Source organism: Limulus polyphemus, unplaced genomic scaffold, assembly GCF_000517525.1.
Source record: "Limulus polyphemus unplaced genomic scaffold, Limulus_polyphemus-2.1.2 Scaffold297, whole genome shotgun sequence".
Taxonomy (NCBI): domain Eukaryota; kingdom Metazoa; phylum Arthropoda; class Merostomata; order Xiphosura; family Limulidae; genus Limulus; species Limulus polyphemus.
In genome coordinates, this window is record NW_013665907.1 from 20641 (window position 1) to 35483 (window position 14843).

At 35.6% G+C, this 14843-nt stretch overlaps 1 protein-coding gene across 1 annotated transcript in view; it reads left to right on the forward strand.

The window, feature by feature from the left end:
• The window catches only part of LOC106457151 (segmentation protein paired-like), a 49367-nt gene that overhangs the window by 15794 nt on the left and 18730 nt on the right, over positions 1–14843 (forward strand). The window contains exons 2-3 of the mRNA XM_013916536.1: positions 306–459; positions 849–1014. Coding sequence (XP_013771990.1) covers positions 306–459; positions 849–1014 — 320 coding nt within the window. The remainder of the gene's footprint in view (positions 1–305; positions 460–848; positions 1015–14843) is intronic.

The window sequence follows — 14843 nt, forward strand, 5'->3', positions numbered from 1 at the left end:
CTATGATTTTGTCTGGCTTATGAGCTCGTTGCTGTCCTAATTTAGGGTCTTCTTTTTAATAAATTTTTGAAAATGTTAAAAGAGAGAGAGAGAAAAAGGGAGCCCGGCGAGGATGTTTGCCCTGGGGCCCGTGCTGGCACTCGGCGTTCCTGGGCGTGGCCTAGACCTTTCAGTTAACGTTTGTCTTGTGCAAATATTTATATGTAATTTCATTTAGTCAAATAGGCCTAATCACCTAATTTCCAATACAAGTATATCTGTATTAAGAAAAATGTTTTCTAACGTGTTTCGTAAACTAATTCCAGGTGTAACTGAATACTTGTCCACAGTCACAGAAACTACGCTTTCATCTGAAGTTTTCACGTCTGTATGCGAGATCGTAACTCCTGTGACCTCCCCTGTGTGTGTTACCAATACCGCTACTTCTTCGAGAGGACATCTTCATCAAGAGCGTCATGTGTTAGTGGATTTAAAAGAATCTTAAAAGGAAGCTATAAATTTTTAAAAATAAAAATCAGGCAATGGTACAAATTATTCACGATATATAGATGCAACTCTTATATTTAATTCGTAACTATAATTAAAATAGACTAAAAGGTACACTTTGAAAATTAAGATAAATATATTATTCAATAATTAAAAAGCAAACAACTCAATAGCTAAGATATAATATCACAAAGTCGCAAAGACAAATTTAACTTGTTGTTTATTAGACATTCTATATTTTGTGCTGTCAAATATCATTGCTTTGTGGCAATGTAGAATATTATAGCGGTATGAATGTTTCAGTTTCAGCAATGAAATGTTTTCTTATTATGTTTAGGAATATAGCTTTTCTTTATATGCAGAAGCCTTTCGCCTACTCGGAGGAGGAAACAACGTCGTTACAGAACTACTTTCACCAGTTACCAACTGCAAGAACTAGAAAAAGCATTTCATAAGACACACTACCCAGATGTATTTTGTCGCGAGGAGTTGGCCATGAAAATAGATCTTACCGAAGCACGAGTGCAAGTACGTGATTCAAAAACAATTACCCCCCCCCCTCCTTCTTTTTACTGTTCAGTCATTAATAATATCTAATATGGAATTATATGAAAAAATTACAGATAATTTTCATTCACAGCTTTAATATATGATTTGGTTAGATTATTTCAGTATTTTGTAAGACTTTTCAATCAATAAGTTATGAGCTTCTTGGCAACTAACTCTCAATAAAAACGTTTCCATAATCTAGAAATATTATTGTATAGCTAACTCTAAAGGTTATTTGAATAAATTAAATATTTGAAAGGTAGTTACTTTAGTAACTAAATGTATTATTAGGGTGAACGCTTTTATAAAATATAAGATTAGATGAAGAGTAATGTTATTGTTAAACAATATACTAACATTATCATAAAACAAGAATAAATATTAACAAAACTTAATCACAATGTCCATTGAGCTATTCTACTTAGAAAACTGATTTTTTAAAATTTTATAAATGTCTATTGTTCTGAACAATCTGCACTTGAACTTAATTCAAAGGTGGAAAACAAAAATAAAAGGAAACAACAATCACTGATTAATTATATGTATTGTAAAAAACCGAATTTTCAGATTTCAGTTCAACAAAGCAAGTTAAGAAACAATTTGCATGGCCAGGTGGTTAAGGCACTCGACTCGCAATCTGGGGGTCGCGGGTTCGAATCCCCGTCACACCAAACATGCTCGCCCTTTCAGCTGTGGGGGTATTATAATGTGACGGTCTATCCTACTATTCGTTCGTAAAAGAATAGCCCGAGAGTTGGCTGTGAGTGGTGATGACTAGCTGCCTTCCCTCTAGTCTTCCACTGCTAAATTAGGGACGCAGATAGCCCTCGTGTAGCTTTGCGCGAAATTCATAAAAAACCGATATTAGGGTTTTCTGGGAGTAAGACAGCAAATTTAAAATAGCAGTACATGTAGATGTACTGTTAATTAGGAATGTGGCTTATAGTAAAAAAAGTAAGACTTAGCAAATACTGTGTTTCTCTTGAAAGAATATCAATGTGTTAAAGAGTTGGCCTTTTAGTTTCAAATGTATATACAAATGATACATAAGTAATGGTAGACGAAAGTTGATTTTACTTATAATGAAATATTTTTATACGTAGAGTAGGTTTAAGACAGTTTTAAGATATTCTTTGTAATGGAAACAGTTTATGATTCTCTTAAGCTGATTTCAATTAAACGTTAATAAACACATTAGTAACTCCTAAACTTTAGGCCAATAGGGATATGACTGTTCTTTCTCAAGCTTAGATTTCCAACATGCGTATCTATTACTATTCATAGCATCTTTTTTTCTTTTCTGTTTTTGCTTTCTCTAATTTGGAGGGAGAAATTCCATAAAAAACACCATCACAGGAATAATGATAACAACTGAGCTTTAAACTTAGTAAACATATCATCAATACATTATTTACGCATTAACACAATCACATTCACCGTATGTAGAAGTAGTTAAATGTCAAGATTACATTTGTTCATTTAAAAAGCACGGAAATAGAAAATCACAACGCTTCATAAGTCATACCACAATGAAGAGTTTGACTTTTCTAGGATTATTGTAAGGTCACTATATATTTATCTGAGGTACAGTACAATGGCAACAAAATAGCAAAACATTTTTTGACACATCACTGAAAAAACCTTCTCAAACAATGCACACAGTGCAAAGAAATCTGTGCTATTGAGACTGTCGTTAATAGGAAGAGATATTCATACTTACCTTCTGAGAGAATAACTAAGCGAAGTTAATGTTTCAATTATAAAATTGTTCGTTTCTTTCATAAATCATTCGTTTAAAAAAGTTCTCTATACCATTTAATTACGATTACCTGTTTGAAGCCCACATTGGCACAGCGGTAACTCTGAAGGCTTATAACGCTAAAAACTGGGTTTCGATACCAGTGGTAGGCACAGAACATATAGTCCATTGTGAAGTTTCGTTTTTAACTACAAGCAAAGACTGTATGAACTATCTTTAAATAACTAAATTTCACATATCCATTTCATTGTCATTTCGGTTTTTAACAAAAATATATAAACAGAAATTGACAAGCTATTTTTGTTTTTAAACTGTTTTCGTAGATTAAATTAATATAAAGATAATTTAGATTATTTTTCATACGCTTGCTGATACTCTGAGTTCTAAATATTTTTATTTCAGTATGCTTACTTAATCAAGGTACTGAGTGGTTACGTTTTGTTTTTCTGCCTCTTTATTTCATTGTTTTGAATTTCAATTAATTCGAAGCACATTTTCACCATTTTAAGGATGAAAGACAACATATATTATTTGTTTCATATATTTGTGTATCATCTCAGTGGGTCAGCGGTAAGTTTACGACTTTATAACGCTCTAATCCGGAGTACGATCCCCATGGTGGACAGAGTGTAGATAGCCTATTGTGTAGCTTTACACAAACAAAAAATGTGCATTTTTAAATAAACTTTTCTCTCAGAACTCGCTATAAATATATTAACCTCATAAGGCTCATGACAAGTGCAGCGTCCTAGGACTCTTGGGATAGTTTTGTACTCGGGATGAAATAACCACACATTACCATTCTGAAATGTCCACAACAAAATCCAAAGATATGAATACTATACATTTTTCTCCGTTTAGAATAACAAATGTTTACAAGAACTCCAAAGGATCCTTTTTCTAACCAAATAAACATATTGGTACAAGTAAAGTTTTGTAAATTTAAAGTGATGTAGAGATGGCAGTGCTAAAGAGGGTGCAAGCAAGAATATATGGATGATACAACTATACATAGATCATCCCTGCATGACTTTCAATACTGATATTTAATGTTACACGGTAAAATGCACGAATATAAAATAGTTACGAGATCTGTCAATTCGACCGACCTTCTAGCGAACGTCTGTAATAATCCAGACATGTTTGACTCAACTTGGTTTTCCTTGTACGTAAGTCCTAGGCTCTTAAGTTACACTAAATGGATGCCTACCCTGAAATGACCATGATATTATGATAAACAAACTGTGTCAGGAACTACTTTTTAGTATATATATATATATATATAGTAATGTATGTATAAGGGTGTGTTGAGCTAAGGGTTCTTTGACAGTAGGTGTCTGTGAATTGTTGGCAATAAATTCAACAATAAACGAACACTACGCACTCCACTTGTTTTTAAAATAATATATATATTCGGAACAAGTTAAACGTATCTACAAAGATTCTTTGCACTAGGGCAATCATAGTTATATCTTAAACACTATACAGTGTTCTTCTTCTTGTCCAAAGTCCACTTAAGCCTATTCAGTTGCTTTAGAATTCAGTTGATGAGCAGAACAATTTTTCTTTATTTTTATCGCATTAGTATCTGTGTCGCGTGAATTACTGCAGTTGTATCCAGAGCTTCCAATAATCATCTGATCTTCGTACTTCCAATAATCGTCTGCTTTTTCATCAAAGTCCATACAGGAGGGTTCAATTAGCTTATAACACCCTTTGACAAGACAAATTATTCTCCTTATCTCTTTCAAACTGTTAATGTCACTCTAATATATCAATTGTTAGGCCATTCACTTCGACGAGAGTTAACTTTATAATTTGTAACTTTTTTCTGACTGAACTTTTCTTTCAAGTGACTTTACTTTTGCTCTGTTTCTACTCGTCTGGTTGCAGCTATTTATATGTCTATCACTTAGGCATTCTAGAAGTCTCCATAGCCTCGACATCAATGGATTGCAAACACAATGTTCAATATCCTCAACATCAGTGAATTACAAACACAAAATAAATAGATTAATAATACTACCTACACTAAACAGTCTTTTATACCTGACAATAAGCCCCCTCTTCAAGAGAAATATTTACAATATATTTTTCACTATATGCAAAGACTGTTCATTCACAAAGTCTACTCATACAATCTGTACTAACATTTGCAGTTCCTTTGATGGCTTCAATATGGATCCTATAGTTCTGAAGGTACAACACCCATCTCATGATCTTCGCACTGTCGATTTTTCTCCTCTGAATGTATGCAATTAATTGATGGACTGTCCAGATGATAAACTCCTTCTTGTATAGATGGATCTGGAACTTCCAAATGGCAAATATGATGGTCAGACACTCTCATTCAATCATGGAGTAGTTCTTCTCACTAGTTAACATATTTTTACTTATATATATTTCCAGAAACAGACCTTCTTCATGTTCATGTAAGAGTATTGCCCAAATTCCAATGTTTAAAGCATCATCTTGAAAATGAATGGTTTATTGAAGTCTGACATTCAAAGAATTGGCAAACTTCCCAACATGTTCTTTAATTTCTGGAATGTCATCTGATGTAGTTGTTCCCACTTCACCTTCTTGGGCATGCCTTTTTTAATCAAATCAGTTAATGGTGCAGTAACTTCAGCATAGTTTGGGACGAATTTCCTGTAGAATCCCACTAACCCAAGGAAGGATCTGAATTGCTGGTTGGTCGTCAGAGCTGGTGTATCTTGTATGTGGATTACCTTCTCCTTTTCCATGGCCATCTGTTGGTCCTCCATCTTGTGTCAAATAAACTCCAGTACAGAATATTTAATGTAGCACTTGGTCTGATGGTAAGACCTGCAGCCCTCACTTGCCAAAAAAGCTCTCTAGGTTTCTTCAGGTGGTCTTCCCATCTGGCAGTGTGTATCAGAATGTCATCCACATAGTGCTCGAGGTTGGTGATGTTGTGCAACATCCTCTTTATCATGCAATTGAATGCCACTGCTGAATTGACTAATCCAAATGGCATCCACTTAAATTGGTAACATCTATCTGGTGTCACAAATGCTGTCTTATCTTCAGATCCCATCCCCATCTGGATCTGCCAATAACCTTTACTGAGGTCAATATTTGAAAAAAAACCTGGCTCCATCTAGTTTTGCCATGATAGCCTGTGGTTTGCCCATAGGTTCGGTGTCGAACTTCGTCACGAGATTCAGCTTCCGGAAGTCTATGCAGAAGTGTTTTGATCCTTCCCTCTTCTTCATGTTTACATCTGTTGAACAGTAGGCTGAATTTGAATGCTCAATGATTCCAGCTCCAGCATTGCCTCAACTTCCTGCTTTATCAGGCCTCTCATTGGATAAGACATCTGATAGGGCTTCACTTTGACTGGCTCCCTGGTCTTGGTCTCAATCTTGTGTTGCACAAGGTCTATTTTTCCTGTCTATCCATGAAGATATATTTGTACTAGCACAATAGGTCACATAGCTCTTTTTTCTGCTTGCCAGTCAGTTCTTTACTGATGTTGACATCTTTGTATGTCTCATCTCCATCCAGTGGTCTTAGTGGGTCCTTTTAAAGACAAAGTCACTGTCTTCTGGTTCTGTGCCTATGATGGCCACACCTGCAACATCATCTTTGTTTCAATAGCTGCATCCATTAGGTCTTCTTCTCTCTCAAAATACTTCTTCAACAGATTGGAATGGAATATCTTGGTCTTCCCATTCACATTCACTTAGTAGTTCTTTCTGTTGGGTACTTCGTGAGCTATGGAAAGCAGAACTAAGACCTTCTGTCCGACCTTGAAACGCCGATTCTTGGCCTTCTTGTCATAGAATGCTTATCACTGCCTTGAGTAGCATACAAGCTCTGTCAAGTGAGTTGACATGTCTTCTCCAGTCAGTTTATTAGGTCTACAATATATTGGTATGTGTTTCTTATTTCTGACTCTTCTTCCCCTGTCCACAGCTCTTTAAATATTTGCATCAGACCTTGTACTGTTCTTCTATATAGTAACTTGAAGGGTGAAAATCGTGTAATTGCTTGTGGGACTTCTCAATAAGCAAATATTACTGCCTGCAAGTACCTGTCTCAGTGACATGGTCTTTCTTGGCACATCTTCTTTAGCATGCTCTTTAAAACTCCATTGATTCTCTCACAAAGTCCATTACATCTAGGATTGTACGATGTGATAAAGAGCTGCAGAGTACTGATGAGTCTGCACACTTCTTGCATCAGTTCGTAAGTAAACTGGGCCCCTCTGTCACTCAGGATTTCTCTTGGAACGCAATTTCTGCAAAATACCTAAAGGAGGGCTTCTCCCACTCTCTCTCTATCTTCACCAGTGCTATGTCTTCTGGATAATGTGTTGCATAGTCAACTACTGTCAACATGCCTGTTGTCCTTATCAGAAAAAGGCACTAGTGGTCCAATCAAGTCTACGGTTACTCTGCTGAATGGCTCTTCTGTGAGAGCATCTCCCCCAATGGCACCATGGCTACTTTCCCTCTAGGTATTGTCCATTGGCATATATCACATGATCTGCAGAATCTACTCACATATCCGATGACTCCTGACCAATGGAAGTTACTGGTGATTATGTGTGTCATCTTCCTTGTTCATAGGTGTCCTCTCACAATTGATTTATGAGCCAACTTCATCACTTGAGTCTGGTATTTTGTTGGTACTATGATCTGTTTAACTTCTCCAGTATAACTATAGATCTGGTATAACACTACCTTCCAGTCCTCTCTTCTTTAATTCTCTTCCCCCTTTGTATTGTGCTCGACCTTCTCCAGAGCTTGGTCCCAAAATTTCTGTAGTGAAGGGTCTTTCTTCTGTGCTTCCTTCAGTTTCTGCAAACCTATATTCGGGATGTCATCTTTTGACATTAGCAGGGCTTGATGTCTTATTTGCTTTTCTTTTTGTTGAATTCTGGAGGAGACTGAAGATGCTTCATCAGTCTTCTTTCTGTCTTTTTCCTCCAACTTTCTACTACCTGGTATGTTTCCAATCACCAAGTCGTATATATGTGCCTTCATACACATGGCCTCAAAGGTCTCCTACATAATATTGAGTATCCACCTTTATTTTTTGCTGTGAGTAACTTCCTCACTGTCCCATCAATTAGCACACACAGATGTACTTTGCCCATCATCTGGTCATCAAATACTAGACTGGTTCTCACTTCCTTTTTGTGGTGAATTTGACGTGTTAATTCTGATTCTTCTGGCAGTAACATCCATGGTGCCAGTTACTCTTTTCTTGTTTCTTACCAGCATTATTTTTGTAAAAATAGCTCCAGCTGCTTTATGTTGAGATTTCTGCTGTTGCTTGTTGGTAGTGGACTTACACTTCTTAGCATCTCTTCTCTATTCTGTCTATTAACCTTCTGTTCCCTTTGATAAATTACTGCATCTGATCAGCCATCACTGGTTTCGACTTTAACTGGAAAATTTTGGACCTGTCAGTTATACTCCCTCCATGGGCTTCCATATACTTAATCATCTCCTCCACATCGTTTGGTGCTCTCTTCTTTAGAAACAGTGATATGTGATCATGAACTGTTCATATACTAATAGGTCTACCAGTCCCTCAAAACTATTTTCACATTTGGCCATGTCAGTCCATCATGTGAAGTATCACTGTAGACATGCCACAAACTGAAATACAGTTTCTACATTGTCAGGTTTGACTTCTCTGAACTTTGGCGAAAACCTTATTTGGTAAGTTCATAGCATTTCAGCAAGGCCACTTTTAACTTGCCATAATCCATGATATCTTCTGACGTCATGTCTGCATATACTTGTAGGCCTTTTCCTGTGAGAAGTGGGCTGAGACAGGCTGTGGGCGAATCTTTCATATCTCTCCAGGAAAGCATCCATGTCATCTTTCTGTTCATCAAATCTGGATAGCTTGGGTCGGTTGGCCCTGACTCTGTTATCATTCTTTGGTCCTTCTTCCTTCGGTTGGGTGAGCTTTGCAATCTCAATTTGTGCTCTTATTCTCTCTATTTCTAGTCTCTCCTCTCTCTCTTTATCTTCTTTCTCAATTTCTGCTCGTATTCTCTCTCTCTCTCTTTATCTTCTTTCTCAATTTATACTCATATTCTATCTCTCTCTCTATTTCCAGTCTTTCCTTTCTCCCATGTTCTTCTCTCTCTCCTTTTCTCCTTTCAGTCTTTCTTCCTCTCTTCTATGTCTCTCCTCCTTTTTCTTCTATGTCTCTCCTACTTTCTCTTCTATGTCTCTCCTCCTTCCTCTTCTGTTGCTGCTCCTCTCTCTTTAGCTCTTGTTGTTGTTTAACAAATTCTCATAGTTCACTGTCTTTTACCCCGAGATGCTTTCCTCTTTTTACCCATTTATCAAAATTTGACATGGTTATATAGCATGGTGTAATTTTCACACTATTTGCACTACCACTACAGTTGTGTGTATATAGGCCTACTTATTTCCACTGTCGTTCACGTTTTCTTCTACTGCCATTTACCATTATATAATCCTGGGTGCGGCTCGCCAAATGTTGGGAGCTTCTTTTTAGTAGTATATATATAGTAATGTAAGTATATGGGTGTGTTGGGCTAAGGATTCTTCTACAGTAGGTGTCTTTGACTTGTTGGCGATAAATTCAAAAATACATGAACAGCATGCACTCCACTTGTTTTTTTTGTCCCCTAGTGGCACAGCGGTATGTCTGTGGACTTACAACACTAGAATCTGGGTTTCGATACCCGTAGTGGGCAGAGCACAGATAGACCATCGTATAGCTTCGCGCTTAATTACAAACATAGAGTCCCACCTGTCCTAAATTTTTCCGACATTCCATATTGCTTTAGAATTCAATTGACAAGCCGAACTATTTTTCTCTATTTTTATCACAATAGTATCTTTGTATAATTTAATTATGCTGTCGTGTGAGTTACTGCAGTTGTATTCTGAACTTCGAATAATCGTCTGCTTTTTTGCCAAAGTCCACACAGGCGGGTTCAATTAGCTTAGAACACCCTCTGGCTAGACAAATTATTCTCCTTATCTCTTAATCTCACGCTAACATATCAACAACACTTTTAGTAGCACTGTAATGAAAGATCATTTCTGTCTTTTTTATTGGATGGAGTTTTGTCCATCCTCTTGTTTTTCACAACATTTGAAACGAAAGTTAGCCGATTGATCTCATCTGGAATATCTGGATTGTTTTGTCTGATGGTAGTGACATAGGTGAGATGATGAACATAAACATTTTCAAACCATAGGAACATTCGTAAGAAAGTTAAATTTCTTTCGCTGCCATACCAGGAAGGCACCAAATTGCATACTTCTGTTACCCCTACTTCACAGCTCTGTCAACCAGGCTGCTTACATGAGTAATCAATGGCTAAATCTCAGCGTCAAAGTCCTTATATCATTATGGCATACATCGTGGAATTATTAGGCATAGACTGAGAAAATTCATTCCACAGTTGGATTTTTCAACTGTATTCTATTACACGTGCAGGATAAACTCATTAAGAAGAGGTAATGCAAAATGTAGAATTATAAGAAAAACAGTATTCTGTAGAATGTTTGTTTGTTTGTAATTCAGCACAAAGCTACACAATGGGCTATCTATGCTCTGCCCAACACGAGTATCAAAACCCGGATTCTAGTGTTGTAAGACCGCAGACATACCGCTGTGCCACTGGTGAGCATTCTGGAGAGAGAAAGAGGTCGTGTTATATTTATTTCAGAAAGAATGTCTAATAATATACCTCAGCTGTAAAAAAATAAGAATATAAGTACTGTATTTTTTTAGGGTTTACTTTAACAAAACACGTATTTCACCCAAATTTTAAATATTGGAATAGTAGTTCTTTGATACCCAATGAAAGTACTAAAGTGATAACGTACATGTTGTAATCAAACATGAAATTGTAATAGACTTAATATAACATAAAAACATATTAAATTATTTTAGTAAATATTACAGTTTATTTCAGTTTATTTGAAGTGGCATATCTCTCAATCCATGCACGTAATTTAATAAGGTTTATGCAGTGGCATGAACAACATGGGAAACAATTCTGAAAGAAAGGGTCACTAGGTGGCCAATGGTGGTTTGTTTGTTTTGAATTTCGCGCAAGGCTACACGAGGGTTCTGCCTTCCCTCTAGTCTTACACTGCTAAATTAGGGACGGCTAGCGCAGATTTAGTCATCACCATCCACCGCCAACTCTTGGGCTACTTTTTTACCAACGAATAGTGGGATTGACCGTCACATTATAACGCCCCCACGGCTGAAAGGGCGAGCATGTTTGGTGAGACGGGGATCCGAATCCACTATAATAATATACTTCATTTCCTTTTTTATAGTTTCTATCGTCTTGAAAGTTGAATACATTTATGCTGCCGTAAAGTACTGTTGACTTAGGTTACAAATGATATTAACTGATGTAAAACAAATAAACTATCTTCTTTAAAAATTCACACACTCTTAACTATCTCGTAAATATACTTTCGAATATGCTACAAAACTTTACATTTTTATAACTTTTTTAGGTATTTTAGGCCTATATATTAAATCTTTGATCTGAACGTCGTAATTAAGACCCGCAGCTTTCTCTACCTAATATCTAAATTACAACATTAAACATGTAGTTTATAACAATATTTATTAATTTAATCTCATTAAATTGTTGTTCACACACATATTGTTTGTTTGTTTTTTTTAATTTCGCGCAAAGCTGCACGAGGGCTATCTGCGCTAGCGTCCCTGATTTAGCAGTGTAAGACTAGAGGGAAGGCAGCTAGTCATCACATTGTAACAGCACATTGCTTGGATTTAAGGGACTGATCAATCATTATACCAAGATCTCTTTCTTTCATGACACTATTAAGGCTATTCCCATCCAAATTATACTTATAATTCAAATTATGAGAACCAACATGCATTATCTTGCATTTATTATAATTATAATCAATTTGCTATTTATTTTCCCAACTCACTAAATGACCTAATTCTTTTGTAAATCAGCAGCATTCATCCCACAGCCAGCAACATCTAAGACCTTTAATATCATCAGCAAATGTAAGTAATTTATTGTACAAGTCTTTTATGTGGCACCTAGTCAATGCTTTCTGAAAATCCAGGTACACGAAATCTACACCCTTACCCTCATCTACATAAGCATTAACCTTTTCAAAGAATGTCAAAATATTTATAAGGCAAGATTTTCCCTTAGTGAAACCATGTTTACTATCCAATAAAATTCTAAACTTTGTTAAATGACTTTGCAAAGCATCTGTTAACAGACTTTCCAAAATTTTTCCCACACTGATGTAAGACTAATGGGTCTATAATTGCTGGGACAATTTTTATCACCTCTCTTGAAAAGAGGAGTTACATCAGCTAGCTTCCAATCTTCTGGTACCTTCACACTATTCAAGGACTGGCAAAAAAAGTAGTAAGTGGCTCACATATCCAATACTTAACCTCCTTCAAAACCCTTGGGGAAATATTATCTGGCCCAGGAGACTTATTATTCTTTAAACTTCACAATTTTTTCTTAGCAAACTCAGAACTTGTGTGATCATCTTGTTTGATCTTGTTTCCATCTATCAACTGTTCAGGATGAGGAATATTGCTTAAATTTTCATTAATAAAAGCTGAAGAAAAAACAGAATTCAATCACCGAGCCATCTCGTAATCATCAGATACGAACCTTTCTTTATCATTTCTCAAAGGCCTTATTCCCATCCTAACATTTTATTTAACTTAGTGTGTTTAAAGAAACCCTTACTGTTATTTTTTTAATTTTCAGCCAACCTTTTTTTTATACATCTTTTTTGATGTCATAATTTCCTGTTTGACCAGCTCTCTTGATCTTCTAAATCTCCCATCATACCAGTCAATTAAAAATTAAAATTTTCTTCATTTCGTCAAAGTTTCCAAATAACTCAGCTGCCAAATTCACAGCAGATTATTCTTGTCGCATCTCTTAAAAATTTGTTTTTTGAAATTTGTATCATTATTCCTGATCTTCATATACAGAAAAACATCGAAACTAATGGAGCAATGATCACTTGCACCTAGATGTTCCACCATTTCCACCCTCTCAATCATTTCTATATATTAGAAGTTAACAATAAATCTAAAATAGTATTGTTCCTAGTAGGTTCTTTGACTAATTGCTAAAGAAAACCATCTTGAACACTTTCCAAAAAACTTTCTCCCTCGTGGTTTGACTCTAACATTTTCTAATCTGTATGTCTAAAATTAAAATCGCCCATAATTATGACCTCATTAAGAGCTGAAATCCTAACCTCACTGCAAAGTTTCTCATTAATTTCAGCAGTATCATCTGGTGGTCTGTAACAATTTCTCACTAAAAGCCTTTTCCCTTTATATCTGCTAACAGAAATCCAAATGGATTCAATCTCTTTGTTATTATCTTTGATATCTTCTACTTCAACAGAATGTAAACTCACATTTTACATATAAAGCCACTCCCCCCTCTCTTTATTACTCTATCCCTAATAAATAACCTATAACCCTATATTTCAAATAAATTTTTGTCATAAAAATTGTTAACATTTAACTATGTTTCAGTTATTTCCATTATATCAAAATCTTTTGTTCCTACCAGTGCTCTAAAGTCATCTATTTTATTTCTTATACTTCTAGCATTACAATAGTAACAATTAAGCCTACACTTAGAATTACTCCTATACTTTGTTCCTGTGCTAAACGTTTTTTCTAAATCTTATTTTTTCCGCATTTAATTTAACCTGGCCTTTGCAGCTGAGTTAATAGACCTTGCAAACAAGCCAGCCCCTACCTCATTTAATTGTGAACTACCCATTTCAAATAGCTCCCATCTCCCACTTATTGATCCCACAAGTCCAACCAGCCAATCTACTCATTTTTACATATTAACCTAAGCCTATCATTCGGCCCTAGTGTTCCTACTTATAATTTCCTTCTCACAATCAATTCACGGCAGCATCTCTGAGACAAGTTATGACCCTTTTCTCTAAATGTCTTTATCATCCCTCTGTACTTATCAATTAGCTTCTCTGACCTATCTTTCTCTACATCATTATTCACTATGAGCACAAAAAATGCTGCATCATTGTTAGCCGTTTATTATATCTCTTGCTCTGTCAGTTATATCTTCCACCCATGCCCCTGGATATCATAATCTAATTTTTTTTTCCCTATCTCCCCCACAGACTATCCTATCCACATGTCTTTTAAATAATTACTTATAACTATAACTTCGTTAAGTTTATAATTCACACTCTTCTCTGTCCCTTTTGCCCCCCCCCCCCAATAGTTCCTCATTTGTACAAGTTAACGGCTGAAATCTGATGCTCAATAGAATACGCTCATTACAAGCAAATCCACTATTTTGGCCCTAATAGTAATGTTTCTAACTTACTGAAAGTCATTGTTATCTGATGTATCCCTTGCATGTAAAAATATTATCTCCTCTTGAAATCCTGTTGCCATTTCCCACAGTTTATACTTTTCTTTATCTATCGCCTCTACTCTAATTAGGATAGCCTCCAATTTCTCCTGCAAACTCTACTAATCTTCATTGCTGGCTTCCTTAAATGTACATACCAGACCTGAGTTCCCAAATAAGACTCACTTATTTCACCCATGACATCTAATAGACTATAAGCGCTTAACTCCTATATTAGTCTTAACCATTGTATTTGTAGACTGGGAATAAATACTAAACACTAAATACAAGTAGCCTATTGACAACACTATTAAGTCTAACGTTTGAGAATCTATTATATATATAATATGTGTGTGTGTCTGTTTGTACGTCTAACTAATCCTGTGTCGCTGAGCCGATTTCTACCAAACTTTGTGGAATGATTGTTTGGAATAAGGAGTATGTTCGTTTGGATTCAAAATCACCCCCATTATTACTGTCATTGAGCATTTATTAACTTTGACATAAGTGAACGTTAACTACATCAATAGATGGCTCCATGTCCTTAGACATAAAAAAAAAAAGTGAAGTAAAACGGATTCAAAACCATATATACATATATATATATATATATATATATATATATATATATAC